The sequence below is a fragment of the Lates calcarifer genome, linkage group LG9 (genome assembly GCF_001640805.2).
Source record: "Lates calcarifer isolate ASB-BC8 linkage group LG9, TLL_Latcal_v3, whole genome shotgun sequence".
NCBI lineage: Eukaryota > Metazoa > Chordata > Actinopteri > Centropomidae > Lates > Lates calcarifer.
Window position 1 is genome coordinate 5279206 of NC_066841.1, and position 18840 is coordinate 5298045.

Here is an 18840-nt window from a genome sequence, read left to right on the forward strand (position 1 = left end):
AATTACGTTTTTAAATCATGATATCACTTGTGAAGAGATCTTTATTAACCCATTAACACCTGGCATTAAATATCCAGATAACAGCATCTGTATCTGAAGAGTGCATGTTAGCGCCAGGTGTATATGCATGTGGACTGCATTAGGATCAGTATGACTGGATTAACCAGACCAAATTTAGCGGCAGTTAGGATTGCACTTTTAGCAGATCTCAGTTAGGTCTATCCAGTGTGACTATATTCTTAAGAGCAAAAGCCGCACAGCGACTTGTCATCTAACTCCAACTCTTTCTGCTAACTCAAGCAAGCCTGCCAAAAGCTATAGGTAGTGGTGGTAACATAAGCTAGACAAGTCAGTCAACCGCACTTAATCTATTTTTATAGTGAAATCCAATCACAGTGTGTGTGTCACAATAAAGGTAACGTGAATGTATTTTAATGCCAGGTTTAAATGCAAATCAGACGGATGTCATTCTCCAGATACTGATTTCTGATACAGGTCACAGGTTAATTCCCAGTGTAAATGGGGCAACTGATCATTTTCAGGGAAAACTCTTGAGATGTCAAAAGGTTGGAGCTTTCAATTCACTTTTAGTGTTTTTCTAAGACTATGACTAGGAAATGACACTCTCTTTTCTCAGTGAGACCTGACCTTTTCCTCTCCCATCTACTCTCTACCCTGAGTTTTCTATTACCTCAGCGGGAGATTACCTGGATCTCAAACTCACAAGATAAATATTTCCCCAGTTAGCACAGACACTCCATACAGAGAGGTAGCAGCTGAATTCTTATCGCAAGTTTGTTTCCAAAAGTTGTTTTGTATTATCACGAGGAACCACTATAGCTGACATGATGCAGACTCATATTAAAGCTGCCATTGTTTGGAAAATCCAGCATTGGCTCCCAGTCCACAAAGATCTTGTCAGACAAGAAGGAACATTACATATCTTCTACCAACTCTTCCCTGCCATCACTTCCTGGCCAAGCAATAAGTGAATCCTTGCCTGCTCCTTCTGAGCACATACAACCGATCTGCCAAAAAAAACCCCAACAAAATATTAGTTTTTATAATATTCGGTAAAAGGCAATTAATTATAGCCTCTTTCTGTCCCTTTGATCCTGATGTTGCCCATGGTTCTGCTACATTCTATATGACAGAACCTCTCATGACTTTTTAGAAAGAAAAACAATGCAGAAATACACAGTTGCTGCTGTTCTAGTATTATAGAGGATTTAGCCAACTTTACAATATGATTCTGATCACAAAAATACACCATCACCCCCTTTAAACCATCACTGAACACACACATTTAATCTTGACAGATGTATTTGATAAAAATAATGCTCACTGTAATCCCAGTGATCACAGCTGTAGTATGACATACAGGCGATAATGCTCTTATCCAGTAGATTAAGGTCAAACTATAGGCGTTAACATGTGCAAACATACTAAAGTGGGTATTCTAAAAGTGACACATTTATCTAATGCAAATACTGTTACTAGAAATCATAACTGATGAGTGGGACTCTATGATCCTGTCATTTGTTTGAGAAGAAGCATTGTCCTTTGAACTTTTAAACCTTGCCATATGTCAAGGGACCCCAAAAAATACAGACTTAATCTTTTCCCTTTTCAGTATTTTATCACTTTCTTGTTACTGATACAAAAAAGGTTCATTGCAGAATGCTTACTGTGGTATGTGCTGTGTGTGTTGTGTTGGTACATCTAAGGTGGGCTGTTTCTGTTAACCCTTACCTGTGCCATAAACGGGTCACCACTCTGGGGAGGTGATTATTCTCTAACCTGGTTAATGGTCCTTACTGACGGCACTTAATGAAAATTAATGACCAGCTTTTGGACACCTTGCACACAAATAGGGCAGCAACTGTATTTTCCCTGCTTTAAGGTCGCATATTCAGAAGCTAAGCACAGTATGAATTTATACAGACCGCTACATAGAGAAATACAGACAGATGGGGGGGCACAAGGAGTTTACAAAATCATATCAATGTGTTTGTAGTCTGTGCCTGCGTATCTCTATGCTGAATAAATGCAAAATAAATCAAGCCACGCTGCAGTAATACCCCAAATTTACTTGATGAAATGAACTCCAGGATGTTTTTCTGTCTAATAATAACAAATTTCAGATCTTGGCCAAGCCTCTGATGAACTACCTTGGCAGTATTTTTGCTTCATCATCCACTCATTGGTCGGCCCAGCTGGCTGCAGAGAGAAAGCAACACCCACTGGAAGAGATCAGTCTCAGCCTTAAGCCTGTGAGAATCCCATTAATGAGTATTAATGGATGTCTTGGAATGCCGTGATCCCCACAACATGGATTGGATCTACAGCCTCTTAACCTGACTCAGTATCAAAGATTAGGTCTTACTGGATTTATAGGTAGATCCATTTAACTCACTGTCTTTGAGACTTAACTTCATTTGCCTCCACTGCACACAGGTCTCATGCACACAGCTGATTCCAAGTTAGACAAAGTCAGTTACTGTCTTGGCTTTCTGCTCTTACTGCTCTTGCTCTTACTGACTCTGATCAAGTCCCTAACTTTATCATTACTTTAATTAGTACTATTGACATCACATGTGTTAGCCAAAGAAAAATAGAGGAAAATAAAATAGAATATTGAATCATTGCACAATATGCTGCAGAGTTCATCTTGCTCTTACAAAATGTCTCTGCACAGTTTCATCTCAAATTTACCTTTTTGGAATTTGGATAGTTGCCTAGCATCATGATCATCGTCTACCTGTTGTTCATATTGTTGTCCAGAGTATTTACATTTTATTTTGGTGTTATTTATTTTACAACTGTATAAATCTTATGTATGTCATTTTTAAGATTATGCTTCTGGCATACTTACAGGACATTTGATTGATTTTGGAGTTTGTGAGCTTACATTAGTGGATATGTGGGTTGGGAACCTCCAAATGTCAGACATAGATTCAACTTTAGAACAGTCTTGTGGGCATGTCTGAACAACAGCTCACTAAGAAAGATCATTAACTGGGACATTTTGCTTGGACACCCCTGGATTAGTGAGGTGAAATCCTTATTTTGTATGACTGGTTCTTTTCTTTTTTTTTTCCCCAAAACAGATTACATTGTAATATTCATGATGCTCAGCACAAATTGTTCCTGACCTACAAAGAAAGATGGCCTGTTGATATTTGTTACAAACCTAAATTATGAATATATTATCTGATTAAAAACCACAGCAGCGTAGCCTTATCTGAAACAGATTTTAGCCAGCCAAAGATCTCTGTGTGCACAGTTACATTAATGGAACATTTTGTGCAGCATGGATTTGACCATGTTTCACTTTGTACACACCTGATTAGATGCTGATGGCCTGTGGGGGAATGATTCACCATGTTCCACCAGGTTTAAAACAGCACTCTTTACTCCCAGCAGGGAGGTCTAAACACACTTGTTACAGATTGGCCCATGGGCAAACATCATATTTATTGTTACTTGGTCCTCTTTTTGAAAATATTCTTCACAGCGCATGATCTCCAGTTCGTCATTGCTAATATGCACTTTTACTATAGCAGCTGTTGTGTTGCTCTTTTAATTATGATTGATTTTTGTGTTGTGCATTTAAAATACCATATAAGCGGTTCAACAGTCTACCAAACATGCAGATCAGAAGTGTTCCCCAAAGTTTTCCTGTTTTGCAGTGTCAGTGGAGCCTTGGTGAGTGTGCAGAATCAGTGAATATTTAGTAAAACTAGAGGAGAAAAATGTGTCACATTCAGCAAGACAGACTTTCATTGATATACAAGAGATGCAAGCATGAGGTAATACAGTATACATTATATGCATGAACACATACTGTACATATAGAGCATTGTTGCATATGTAAGATGTAAAGGTAAGCATGCCTGTGTGCATTAAAATGTATGTATGTATATAGTGTTTGGCTGTATTCACGCATATGTCTGCCTGTAGAATTACAGTGTCTTTCTGAGACAACATATATTTCTGGGTGTCTGGTTTGTTCTTGTGCTATTCCAGCCAAGATATTAACAGTCAATACTTGTGCGAGGCATCTGAAACCATTGCAATTTATAGGCCTTGTTTCTGCTGATACAGCCTGGCTGTCAAAATCATCAGCGTGTGCACACAAACACCAGTCCTTCTGGAGGCACGGAAACACATCCAGAGCAGACACACCACACACCCTGAGAATGAGAGGAGGAAAGAATTGAATCTCTCCTTCTCCTCCTCTCTCTCTTTCCCTCTCTCTATTTCTCTCTGCCTCGCTCTCTCTTTTTCTCTGGCTGTTTATCTTTCCTGCCTTTCCCACCCCTCAATACTTCATGCCATTCAGAGATTATCTTGTTTTCCTCTTCTTCCACGGCAGCAAACCCCATCAAGCCGGGATTTGTGTGGAAATCTGTCATTCAAAACCCTTCAGCCGTGCTTTTACAAATAATCTATAGCATTAAAGAAAAATAGCTGAGATTATTCAGTGCATACTGCTTGGCACTAGAGAAGTGTACTAGTAAAAAAAATCTATTTTTGGAGGAAACAATTTTAATGGTATTATACGAAAAATGGAAGCCTGTGAGGCACTTTATCAGGAACAGTCCATTTTTGGGTTCACCAATAGCTTTATTATGACTTTATTATCACATTATTATATGACATGTTTCAATTTAATGGACACATTTTTTGTTAATGACATTATTACCTGCTCTGTCACATTTTGTGCTGATATCACTGGCACTCTTGATTTTAGGCCACAATTCTTTTATCAGCTAGACCTGTCTCTGTGGATTAGTGTACTTATCAAATCTTCTCTCCACATGTATAAATCATATGTTTCAATTGGCCCAGCAAATATGCTAAAACCTTATGGAGATAGGTGAAGAGGGGGTGATAGATTTTAAAGCTATCAAGGACTGATAAGTCAAACTGATATACCCCACAGTGCTTCCTCCAGTGGCCCAATCTGACATACCTGTTTGTATCAAGCTACACTGTCAATAGCATGCAGCGATTTGATCTCTGCCTCTGGGTCCTGTGATAATTATGCTGCTAGAGCATCAATGAGGATTTATTGGTCTTCACTCCACAGTGTATAAAAGAGCCTGCCTTTAATCTTTGTGGGGTGAGAGCCTTCGACTTGTTAGCTATGTGTGAAAAGCCCCATCGTTTCTGTATCCTTGACTAATCATTAGTGGAAATTAGTGTGGACAGGGATGGAGTGAGTGTGGATGCCGTGTGGAGAAAAACTGCTAAAAGTGAACAGTGCTTAGAACGTATGTGGTCATAACAAATGAGCCACGGATGACCGGGAGAGGCCAAGGACAAGACAGTCCATTGAGTATGGGGGAAAACATTTCATTAATACTGAATAGACAAACTCATTAGCTGCAGTTTGAAAATGATTTTCATTATATGCGTGCACTGTACATCTTTCTGTTGTCTTTGTATGTGTATGTGTATATTCTGTCCATTGCCACATTTGGGGAATAAAGCTTTCAATGGAATCAGCTTTTTTTACAGCACCTTTACAGGTTTTGCATGCCAGGTGCATTTTTCAGTGATCAATCTAGCGCTACATTTATTAACAGCAGTGGAGTCACCAGGAGGTGGGTGGGGTGGATGGCAGGCATACAAAGTGCACAACTGTTACACCAGAGACTGTGTTTGCATCCAGAGTTCCATCTGTGGTTAGGTTTAGGCAACAAGAGCACTTTGGGTTAGGAAAAGTGATTTTGATTCTTAACATACTAACATTAACTAACATAGACTAACATGTCTCCACTGGAGAACTGGAGCATATTGCTCGTAAATTCAATTTTCCATTTGTACATTGTAATGAAATCAACAATGATTCACAACTCTATGTAATATCTATCTGCAGTGTCTCTCAGCTCCGGAGAGCTCTTGAGAGTCAGAAGGTCAGTGGTTTGATCCCCTGCTCCTACAGTCTGTATGCAGAAGTATCATGAGGCAAGAAACTGAACCCCAAGATAGTGAAGCAATGTATCATCAGTGTGTGAATGGGTGTGAATGTTAGTGCACCTAATGTATAGAACAAGCACTGTATGAATGTGTGTGTGAATGGGTGAATATGACCCATAGTGTAAAGCGCTCTGAGTGGTCGATACAACTACATAAGTGCAGTCAATTTACCATTTTACCATTTAAGGAAAGTGAATATTGGACTTAAATTGACTGTGTGGCTCCAAATGAATGCTAATGTTGCTCTGTGTCTACTGAGTGTTTAAATAAGCAAATGTTTCCTACAAGTTCAAAATAACAGTTTAAAAGGTTCTGACTGTCAGTATTGAGTTTACAGCTTGTTTGAAAAAGGTTGGGGGTTTATGGTGAACATAATGTTTAGGCATGGGTAAAGGTTGAACTTTATTCTAGGGAATGAATGCAAGTCAGCAAATTGTCCTCTAAAGAATGCTCAATGGTGTGTGTTTGTGTCTGTGTGCGCATCTGTGTTGTGTATTCCCACACTATCCAGATCCAGGGCATAGAAGCCAGTATACTGTGCCCTTGGCCTAAGCATGTGAACTCAGAGGTCTGAGGAAGGTGACTCCCACAGTGTGTAATTAAACAGCAAACTGCCTCACTAAACATGGATGCTGCCCTACTGAGCGCCTCCTTGCTCTGGCATCTGTGCCCGACACCAGACTGGCTTCCTTCACCCATTTTTCATGGCACTCCTCTCACTGTCAAAGAAGTCAACAAGCAAACGAGGGGAAAAGAGCTGTGCCATGCCATCAGCGTGACAGGTTATAAGTCAGGAACTCTGGAAAACACAAAGAAAAGTTTGTTTCTCCTGAAGTAACAAATCTCAAAGTGCCTCATTATACTGGAGCTCCCAGAACACAGAGGTGCCAGTTATTAGATAGCAGCAAAGACCACACTTTGAAGATGAGGTTTATGTATTCTTTAGGAAAAAATGTCACAAAATGTCAAAGACAACACTGCTAAAAGGAAGTGATATTCTCTCAGTTCTCTTACCTTCTTTACCTTATATTATCTGAGCTAAATGCCAACGTATGTTTGCTACCTACACATCTGAGGAAAAACACAGAGAAATATGTTTTTAAGTGTAAATATTACTTCCTAGTTACTTCACAGAGTAACGGTTTTAGTTTGGCTGTATTTTACCTGCTGGAGCCAACCTCATTATTGTCAGCTTGCAAAAAGCATTTTATATGTACTTGGGCCTAAGTGCTGGGAATCTACTTTAAATTTCCCATTACTTCTTATGTGTTTTTGTTTACTGTTTGACAGCAACACTATTTTTTAGATAGATAGATAGATAGATAGATAGATAGATAGATAGATAGATAGATAGATAGATTTTTATAAGCAGCCTTGTTCAAGTGCTTTTTTCACATGAAGGGAAGACAATATCAAAGCCATTTAGAAAAACCTGAGATATTCTGTATTAATTGATGGTTAATTAACCTCCACAGGAATTGTCTTTGAAGCTGAGCCAGAAATCAGAGCCACTGTACATGTCACATGCTACAAGCACACTGTGCCCATTTGAATACAACAAAAGGCCGTCTTGCGCAACTTCAAAATCAAATACTCTCTCACCCTGCTACAAGTAATGAAACCTTATATTTGTGTGGGTTTGAAAATGATTCTGTGCATTGGTGTTTAACCACGGTCACCCGTATGAAATAGCCTGAGACCATCTGCGATTTATGATTCGCTCCCAGCCTCTGGCAAGCCAGGCTGAATAATTTACATTGTGCTGAGGCCTACGTGCCCAGAATTTCTGATGCCAAAAATAGAGGAATGAGGGGAGTGAGCGGGATGAGGGGACAGAGTCAGACGAGCTACCGCTACTGTTGGAATGTGGCTGAAAGTGGGTGTGTCGAGGGAAAGGGAGCGGGTGGCATGCTGAGTAATTGGCCAAACATGCTGAGTCACATGGAAGTGCTCTTCAGTGCCTTGCTAATCTGCGCGCCTCCAGTGTGTCACCATGACACTATAAACACTATGTGCAGGAATCTCTTTCCCCTTCCTTTAAAGCACTAGAAAGAGATGCTCTCACTGAGTCTGTGATCCAAAAGTCAACAATAAAGTTGGCAGAGAGGATGAAAAGCCATATTTCCCTTCAACTGTCAAATGCTATTCATTCATCTCACATGACAGTCAGAAATGGGAAACATCAAACAAACAAATGAATTTATAGTATACACATAAGCCTTAGAATAACAAATGTAGATGAAAGAGATGTATAAAAAAACGTGTTTGGGGCTTTTCAGGAAATATGTGGGGGTGCACATTTGTGTGTGTGCGTATGTTTACGAAAACATTTGGTTTTTTTTTTCTCTCCCATGCCTCCTGGCTACAACCTTGGATGGCTCTGACTCTCTCACAGGTGAATGCTCTTTAACAAAGGTGCAGCCCCACAGCTCACAGCCCTCCCAAAGGCCCCCGAAAACTGCAAGATGTGGAGAAACCAAAAACGTAACAGTGACCGTGTTTTTTTTTAATGGTTATAGCATGTGTTCATTAAGCAAAGGTCGCAAGTAAAAGACTCATTAACATTGCTCGAATTATAGAAAATAATGAGATAAAATATGATAATGGCTAAATGATACTGCCTCTGCAGAAACACAAAATACTATTTGTCACTAACTACATAAAATGTGTCCTTGAGGATGCTTTTCTTGTGTCTTTGAACACAAAAGTAAGCAGCAAACAGCGATTGTGCTCTGTGATAATCTTCAACTTGTGCCAATCAGTCAGCCTAATCACATTGGGGATTTAATGAAAGTGGAGGACCACAGGCAGCACAAAGTTAAACTGAGGCAGATAAGAAACTCCAGTGGCCTGTAATTGGACCTCATTGATCTGCTGGGTTTATAGATCCTTATCATCTCACATTATGTAAATTCTTCCATCTCGCAAGAACATTAGCAGTCATCCCGTGTGACTTTACGTTTGACCCATATGGTTGTAAAAGGTTTCCTGTATAAAAGACATAGTGGCAATGAAATGCATAATGTAAGATTGTATTTATTGAGGGTATTGTGATGAGATCACATCACAGCTATGGATGTTTCCCTTTGTATTTCTGAAAGAAAACAAAACTAAACTTGGGTGGTTTTAGTTCTTCATTGCCCCTTTTTGTCTTTATGGTCACTGTGTTTCTTAATTTTATCTTTCATTCCTGAATAAAATCAAAATAATTTGTGTCAAATATTCCCTGATCTGAATTGAAAACTCACTGCCTACCCATGTTCTACCCATGTGAGCTTATGTCCACAGAGACCCCATGGGCAGTTGACAGATGGCAAGGCACTACCATACACAGATGCCCACCTCTTATCTCTCACATCGTTGCCAAGACAAAACACATGAAGCAGGCATGGAATCAAGCAGTAGGGAACAAAATCTGGGGTGAAACACTAGGGGAAGAAAGGCACTCTCTTATACAACAAAGATATAGTGTGTCAAATCAGCAAAATTTGGTATTTTCATTGTTGTCATGTCTGGCACGGAAAAAGTTATTTTCTGTGTTCAAGAATGTGTTATCCTCTTTATGCAAATTATTAAATGACTACAAAAGATTGAAAACTACAAACTGATAAAATGGAGTACAGAGCTAACTTGTGTATGTGTTAATGCATGTCTAATTAAATGTAGACATTACAGCACCACGTGAGTGTCTTATAGATACTTGATTACAAATAATGTAATTTTTTTTTACCTATTTAAAGAACATTTTTCAATGCATGGCATGCTGTTTCAGAAGGTTTGGATAGGGGAAGTGAAGGCAGAAAGTATAGGATTGAGCAACCCCCAGTGTAGTTCTAGAGTTCATTACTGGTTATTTCTCCCTGGTCATTCATGATATTATCCATAAATGTAAATCTGCTACATAAATTGAAAGAGAAATTTGACCTGATACCCACATAGGGAGTAGTGCAAGAGAGAAACGGATCAGTTATCAGAAACTGCAGCTGAATTATTAGCAGCAGCTTTTCAGAGGGTGGAGACAATGTAATAGTTGCCTCTGATAGTATATCAGAATTTAAAATGTTACTATCCTTATAATAGATAAGATCCAATCAATCTGCCCTTCAGGGGAAAAACTTAAGAACAAATCTTAAAAAAAGATCTATCTCAAAAATGAAGAAAAATCTAACCAGTGAATTAAATACATAACAATATAGAACTCCTTTAACTAACTTTACATCAACCAAGGATCCTGTATCTAAAGTATTAAAAAGCTCTGTTGTATATCACCTCAAGTGTTCTGGTTGTTATGCTGATTAAATAGGCAAAGTTGACTGCTACCTGATTTCCAGATTAAATTAAACATTTAAAAAGACCCAGTAGTTATATATCATCATCAGACATTGTGCAAGGAATTTAAAAATGTAACTGATAGATTGGACCTGTGACTAGGAGCCAACTGGAGACAAGTCATGTGGAGGACGATCACCTATGTGTAAACACTGGGACTGGTGCTGCTTGAAGAAACTTTTTCCATCAGCAGAAGCTGTAATTGTTTGTATTATGTTGTGCACATTCTTTGTTGTTGCTGTTTAATCTCAGGCACTGTGTATGCCTGTGACATCACCAGCCTAACTGATATAACTGGCACACCTGGTATTTATCTGCTGTTGTTTCCTTGTCACCCCTGCTGTTGATGAAGGATTTAAACTGAAAGCTATGTGTCCTTTTTTTTGAGTAATTTTAGTCTTTAAGGTGTTCAATATTAGTGCATCTCTTGCTTTCTGAAATATACAATACACACAATATATTGTAAAACAAATCATATGGAAAAACTGAGTCAACAATACTGGGACATCGGTAAAACAGGAGTTTGGTGCTGTTGGAATACAGGGCAGGAACTGGAAGGAGGAAACTATCATTACCTGTCTACAGTAAAATGGGTATTCACCAAATTGGACTCTGTAATCAGTGAGAATCTCTCTACTACTGGAATCTAGTGTCTATTATAAGGGACAAAGGGTAGTAGTATCAGCACTAAAGGAAGCAAAATTAATTACAGTAGAAAATCTTCACATCATGGGGAATATATAGACTTATCATTACTTAAAAGAAGTTTAGCGGAGAGAATATATTTACTCCTATTTTTTCTGCTGCTCCACACTCCAGTCTGGTAAATACCAATTAACATGAACATGTAACTTTGCCAACCAATAAATAAGTAAATTAAAATTTTGATATTTTTTTCCATATTTCTCACATTTCTCACATTTTCACATTTCACTTTCTTTATGATATGAAAAATAACAATTAAATGAATATTGTTTCATTGTGAGAGTGCTAATTGATTTGAAAAGTATGCTCTGGACTAACAACTGGTTCCAGGCAACTTAACTGAAAAAATGTTATTAGTTAATGGTTACAAATTACTCATTAAAAAAAGTAAGGTACTTAATTGTTTCAGTAATTAGCCATTAATTTTTTTAATTTTTTTAAATTTAATTTAATTTTTTAAAATTTTTTACTGAGCCCAGCTTTGCCAATGGTGCCTTTAAACGTCCCCAAAACCCACATGTCAAATTTAACAAGTAGAAACAGAAAACAAGACATTAGGCTTACCAGTTCCTAATGTTAGTGTGAATAACAGGCATTGTATTTCTCCTCCTTTGGTAGAGGGTAGCTGCCCTGTAGCACCTGAATGAAACAATCGCGTCAGTGTCCAGTTTCTCCTCTGAATGCAGGGAGACAAACCTGATTATCAACCCTAAATCAGACTCCCAGTAAGTCAGCAAACAAGCACACCATTGTGTTTACAAAGTAACAAAGCATTACTCCTTAATAGCTCTTACAGTTCTACTAACTAACTGTAATGTATTTTAAAATTAACTACCTAACTGTAATGCATTACTGTCCAACACTGTTAATAATGTGACTTTGACAAAAAATGAACTTGGACTTGATGTTCACTGTGATGGATTAAATAACCCAAGCGTGTTTCCAGATTTTCCTTTTGTGCAGAACTTAATGGAGAAGAATGGATTTTTGAAATGGAAGCAGAAATACATTCACATTCCTAAAACACAGCAGAATAGGTTGCTAAATGATGTACAAGATGTTAAGTATGGAGACTGTATCTTTGTAGTACCTGAGCCAAAACAGACAAAACCATTGGTGCCTCTCTTTGACACCATATTTAACAACAATTTCATATTGTAATTCTACTCTTACCCTGTATGAGCAGTACAAATGGTGTGCATTATCATGCTTGTTTAACATGATTCAGGGACTTAACGTGTGCCTGCTATCATGTAAATCCAAGCCCAAACAACTCAGCCCCAACCTGAGCTGCAGTGTGTGGAACACAGTCCTCCAGATTGCAACCCAGCTTGGGGTAAAGGTTAATGGAGGCGACCTGCAAAACACAGATTTACAACTACCACATCTGCTGAGGCAACCTTGGCATCGTAACATTCTTTGTACCAAAAACATCTTTAAAAAAAACAAAAACAAAAAAAAAAAAAAAAAACCAAAGAGGAATAAGAGAAAGTTTTATTTTCACATAGCTCTGTGTTTACTGTATAAGCTGTCCCTGGATATTTTCTCAATGATTCACATTCATAGGTGAACTCCAGAAACTCAGTGTCAGGTTGAAAATTGCCTTGAGGCAGGTTAAGATTATTCTGCCAGGCTTAAGATCAGAGGAAATGGAAAAAGAAAAGAACACAAGAGAGAACAAGTCCCAGGCTAATGTGAACATGAGAAGGACAGAACAGAGCTGTCTCTCACCCCAGAGATAACCTGAAAATATCTTTTGTTGTCAAAATCACTTAGACAGTACACATGTGCTGGACAAGGCCATACATTTATCCATACAGTTTAGCTCAACCACCACAGCAGGTCCATTCGTATTTGTATGTATGTTGTATCCAAATTATTCTTTTATACAGTATCTTAATTATTTTCTCAAAAACCAAAGTAAACAATATTGTTTTTGACATTCATCAAAGGTTTTTTATTCATCAGAATGATTCTTTGTCAGGGACAGTAAGCAGAACAGATTTATCCATACACCTTTTCTATTTGGTTCCCAGCAGCTTTACTCATAGGCTTACGAATTACTTTCAGGAAACAGAGATTACCTTCATTTTCAGTCACTGACTCATGCATTCATTCATTTATTAGATTTCTAATGCAAGCTATTCCTGTGTCAATTCTCACAAAAATATAAAGCATACTGTGTACATTCACATTAATTTGTAAATACTGCATGCTATTGCTATTTTACAATAACTTCTAATTCATTATGCATTGTGTTATAGTCACAGTCTCTATATTGCACTATATGTGTAGACTTTAATGTGCATACTGCCAATCTCAAAAGCAAGCAAACAAACAAACAAAAAACCCAATACAACAATAAGTGTTTGAAGGATGTTGGTTCCATTTGATCTATGAACAGGCTCTGGGAGCTCAAAAAGCAGTGCTATTGAAATCACTGAAAGGCCTCAACATTTGTGACCTGAAAGATCGTTCAGCATGTGAACACTGCCAGGCAACAAACACAGTTCCAACCAGGGAAGAGTGTTTTGATAAACATCACCTTTAAAACTAGAATTTGCTCTTAAGAGACTTTCTGCTCAAGGCCGCTTACTTTTTTTTCCCCTAACCCTCAAAGATAATGAATATTAACTATCTGATACACACTTAAACCAACAAGCAGATGCAATTCATTGGTGGTGTAAAATAGGTGAGGGTAAACTATACAGTTATATTTCTCGAGAAGAGAAATCACTGTTGTAGCTTGTGGCCTGGCACTGTCTGTATCTCCATAACTTCACAGGGTATTAATTGTTTCAGCGCCGTCAGCAGAATGGCCTCTGCTTGTTGAACCGAATCCAGAAGTAAAGTCATCAGCCAAATTGCATGGGAGCAGATACTGAGGCTGGGCTACAGTGTAAGATGCTGAATTTTAAAATGGTGTTGGAGAAAGTCTGGCTCCATTTTAAAAAGGGCGCTCTGGAAATAGGTAACTGACACTGAGCAGATGAATTGGTGGAATACTAAATACTCAGTGGGTTGGTATCATGATAAATAGCTTATTTATCAAGACAGAATTACTGTAAAGAAGACATGGCAGAGACATCAAAGGTGCAGCCATCACTGACATTTATGTGACAGTCGAGCTTATCAACACTGATCTACAACACTGCTTAGTATTTGTGAATACGATATACTGTAAGATAAAGAGAAGGGGCATTTGGTGGCTGTCATATACCAGTGATTAGCTGAGCATAAGTGCAAGAGGTGCTGCAGGGAATAAATGCCTGTGCTAGATTAAAAAGCCTCTGGGAGAGATTTCCCTTTAAATAGTCCCACTTTTCACAGTGAAAAGCAAAAATAGATTCAGATTTTGTGGCATTTTAATGTTGTAATTGGTCCAGCTGGTGCTAAACTTGACCATTTTAAACAGTCTGGGAGTTAAAACTACTGTATGGAAATATATATGCATAATATTTTTGGTGAACATATGTTTTGAATGGAAAAGCGATATGAAAATATTGTGGTGATATGAGTATAATATTTCACCCTGAAAGGTAATGGAATCTCAAAATGGGAATACTCAATAGAATACTAGTAGCTCTGCCAATAAGGCGTTTCTCAAGCAAATACTAAATATGCCTTATAAATTGTTAAACATGTTTTTACCCGATAACTTCCTATACTTAAAAGCTATTCATTGAGAATGTGGATGTCAGTATGAGGCCAGCTAATTTAAGTTCGAAAGGAAGGGGGCAACATAGATTAGTAACCCAGTGCAGATGCAATGCACATTAAAAATTCAGCTGCCCATTTCTTCCTTAAATACACCCAAGCTTTAAAAAGCAGCTTGGGTGACGCATAGGGAGGCCGCTGTCGATTAAGTACCATTGCATTTCCAATACAGGTTAGAGCAGAATGTTAAGTGGAATTCTGTTTATGACTTCTGTTTCAGTCGTTTTTCATAACCCATCTACACAGAAAGGAATCAGCCCCTGGACAGTTCCAGGAAACGGTCTGCTTGTAAATGTACCATTTCAGCACCATGGACAGCGTCCTGCAGCACTTTCTATTGGTTCACAGCATGTGCTGCTGCCTTCACAATGGACCTCATTCTCACACATAAAGAGGTTTGTGCATGTGTGTACAGGCAACTTGTGAGGACCCTCATGATAATATGCCATCCCTTGCTTCTAACCTAAATCTCACTCTTACCTTAAACCTGAAGCTAACTCTGAAATGTCAAACAACTCTAAAGATATAAAATGTCATCACTCTCCAAAAATGTTCTCACAGTGAAGGTGTAACACTCAAAATGGTCCTCACAAAGACAGAAGAGCTCACTCGCACGCAAACACATCACATAAAATACAATTCCAGCGTCAGGAAACGATATAACTTCTTAATTCCTTATCATCTACGAATGAATGTGTTGCATTCATAAATACTTCATTCTGAATTGAGATAATTTTTCTTTGATAAACATGATTTCCTTTTCCACAAGCAGATATTAAAGCTGTTAAAAATGAAGGGCTCGTTTATAGCGTTTGGCAGCCTTCCTTAAAATCTTGCCACTGTGACATTTAACTCACGATGCACCCTTGGACAAGCTCATGGGTCGCAGTCTCGCCAGAAGAGGGCATTCCGATTCTGCCTGACAAAGTTGCTTTGACATGCAGACGTGATTAACAACAGCGTCATGCTGCATTTCAAACCGAGCTACAACGAGAATGAAAGGAACGTTGGACAGAAAGGTGGATGTTTGGATATGCGTCTATACCGCAAGACTGGCTGAAGGCGTTTCACAGAGACTTGTGGATAACCCACCGTTACTTTCCCCTGTGCGCCATGCGCGGATCACACTGAGCATCCTGTAGAATAGAGACGCCGGGGTTTACTTGTGGGAGAGGAATCTAAAGGGCTGCTCGACTCCTTTGGAAAATTACGTCTTGGGTTTTTTTGCATCATGCCGTGTATTTCTGAAGTTTTGTGACGGGATTTTCGCGGAATCTCTGTGCGCATGTAAGACTGACATGAATTACTTGGATGTGGCTTCGTTATCGTCTGCCCCCACTGCAGTACTCTTTTTGGCTGTAACTTGAAAAAAAAAGAACGATTCTTTTTGCTGCGAAGACATGGAGAGGGAGTACTGAAATCGGATTTCCACCCTTTTAATCTGGAATTGGAAGTAAATGACATTCGCCCCGGTTCAGTTATACGGTTGTAGATGCAGAACTGAACCGGATAGCACACCCAGGTCCGGGAGAGTAAAGGGCAGGTGCGCTTTGGAGTCGGCGGCTGCGCGGAGAGACCGGGCTAGTGGATTAGGACGGTACCTGTCTGTGGAGAGCGCGTCATGCGGACTCGGATGTCGCGCATCAGAAGCCATTAAAACCTGTAGGCTGGATCTGACAGATACGCGGATATGGGTAAGTTCTGTTTATTTTACCATTTTTTATTTTATTTATTTATTTATTTATTTTGATGGCGTGGGTTGTTGGAAAATATACTCCAGTTGTCCCCCAATCTCACCCCCTCAAAATGCCTTGACTCCTCCGAGGAGAATCTGGTCTGGATCAGACGTTTGCATCAAAAATGGTCGTCTTTTCAAATGGGGTTTTGGTGTCTTTTGTTAAGTGGTTCGGCAAGCTTGATGAATGTGGCTGAAGCCTGTGCTGTAGCTTGTTAGTCGCAGAGCTGCAATATATTTTTTTCCTCCATTTCTTGACAGTGTGGAATATTAAGACACTGAGGAGACTTGTGTTGTATTTTGCAGGACTGTGCGCTTTAAGATTTGTTCCATAATCACGAGCAAATCAAACAAGCCTGTTTGTCTAAGTGAGGACTATCCAATTTATCTTGACTAGTTAGAGTGGCTGGCTCATTGACATGGACTGGAATGCTAATCACGGCAGATGTTGGAAGCCAGTCAACTTTATAAAGCGTGGTCCTGCATAATCATTAATTGTCCTTAATCTGTACGCACGATGCCTATTGTTCAGCTTCAGCCTAGCGCTACCGCCTCCCCAAAACTCTTGTGGGCTGAAGGCACTGGTTTGCTGCTGGTTTTGCTCAGCAGGCTGATTCTCATTCAAGAAAAGCCGTCGTTTTCTGCACCTGCCATCAAGAGGGACTCTCCAAATCTAGCATAAAAACTGTGCATCTATGTATCACTGCTCCTTCTCGCTCTGCGTGTGTCGTCAATAACCCTCTCTTTAGGCAACGCGCGATCATATTTCTGTATCTGCGCTCGTTCATGTGTTTTCTTCCTTATCTTGTTCTCAGTTTTGTATCACTACAATTTACCATTTTGCCCCGTTCTGTTTCCCCCTATGCGTGCGCACAGTTACACACTCATATGTCCCACCACCACCACACCCCCCCCCACACACACCTTCTTGGCCCCTCTTTCGTTCTGTCCCTCTCTTGGTATTTAACTGTTTGCTGTTTTGGTATTATTTTTTGATATTTATTTGATATTATTTCCCAAAATTGTAAGTAATCCGGGTTTATTCCACAGTTTTGCATTCTCTCCGTCTGATGTTATTGTCTGAGGTAGCTTAATCTCTCTAGCCATTCTTAACTGGTATACAGATGACTAAGTTCACTCGTGGTGCTGTGCCATTAATTGTGAGGCCGCATGATATATCGACCCACAGTGGGTTACTGCACCACATCAATATAAGCTACAACAGCACACAAAGACCTACAGTACGGGCTGTATGAGCTCAGATGCAATTTATGTGTACTGCAAAGCAACCATATATTGTTAATCATAGAAGTCTGGTCAGGGTGTTTCTTAATGTAGTATCAGAGCATATCAGAAAAGGCTTCATATTTGAGGTGCAGTGATTTTGACAGACTCAGGTGCAGGTGCACACACGTGCCTATGAACACATTTGTGTCCAGGTGCACAAACCAGCCCAAAACTCACATCCTCATGCTGTTGCCCACAATTATTTGATGATTACATGGTGCTGTAGTTTCAGCTATCCACCAGTGTAGCTGACTGTGATGCTCTTCATTAACAGCATGCAATGCACTTATGTTTCATGGACCATATCATTAGAGATCTGCTTTGCAGAAAGAGAAGAGTAGGGACAGTAAAAAGCCACAGCCAGAGATGCAGTTGCAGATGTTTTAGATAAATTTAGAGACCCAAATGACATTTCACACACCTTCCCTATGTCTAAAAAAGATCTTGCTGTGGAAAAAAAAGTATGACCACCTATCTGCATAATGGGAAATAAAGTAGATGCAAACAGATGTGTTACTTTTAGCAATATGTTGTCACAGTAGCTATAATAAAAAGTACTGTAATTAGCTCAGGGCTTGATGTGGCCAGAGACTTACTACAGTAAAGGATGAAGGGTGATTGGTTAATCTCCATCACTCCACATACTACTTAGGACATGTCTTAGTAAGGTGTTGTTCCACCTTGAGCCTCCAAAACAGCTTCACTGTGTCCTTATCATAGATCTCCAAGTCTCTAGACTCTATTGAAGGGCGAGAGAAGAACATGGGTTCCAATAAAATGTAAGGTGATGCCAGTAATACAGCAGTAATAATGATAGTAGTGATAATTAAAGTATTAACTGCTATTATAACCCATTAGCGATGGGTTAATGAAGCCTTGGTTAAGCACTGAGGCTTTCGAAGCCAATTGTGTTAGAAAGTGTTCACTTGGGACAAATTTTCAAACAGAAATATTTCTATAATGGTAATGTCAAGAAAGGCCTCATCTCAACACAAAGCTAACATATCACAAATTTTCATACCCCTTAAAAAAATTCACAGAGCCCTGACTCCCTGTAGGGAGCCGTGTAATTGTGTCCA

At 39.2% G+C, this 18840-nt stretch overlaps 1 protein-coding gene across 1 annotated transcript in view; it reads left to right on the forward strand.

The window, feature by feature from the left end:
- Positions 1–15653: 15653 nt before the first annotated feature.
- LOC108880307 (leucine-rich repeat transmembrane neuronal protein 4) overlaps positions 15654–18840 on the forward strand; it is a 97478-nt gene continuing 94291 nt past the window's right edge. Inside the window, exon 1 of the mRNA XM_018671764.2 lies at positions 15654–16433. Within this exon, the coding sequence (XP_018527280.1) occupies positions 16430–16433 (4 nt within the window). The 5' untranslated portion in view covers positions 15654–16429. The remainder of the gene's footprint in view (positions 16434–18840) is intronic.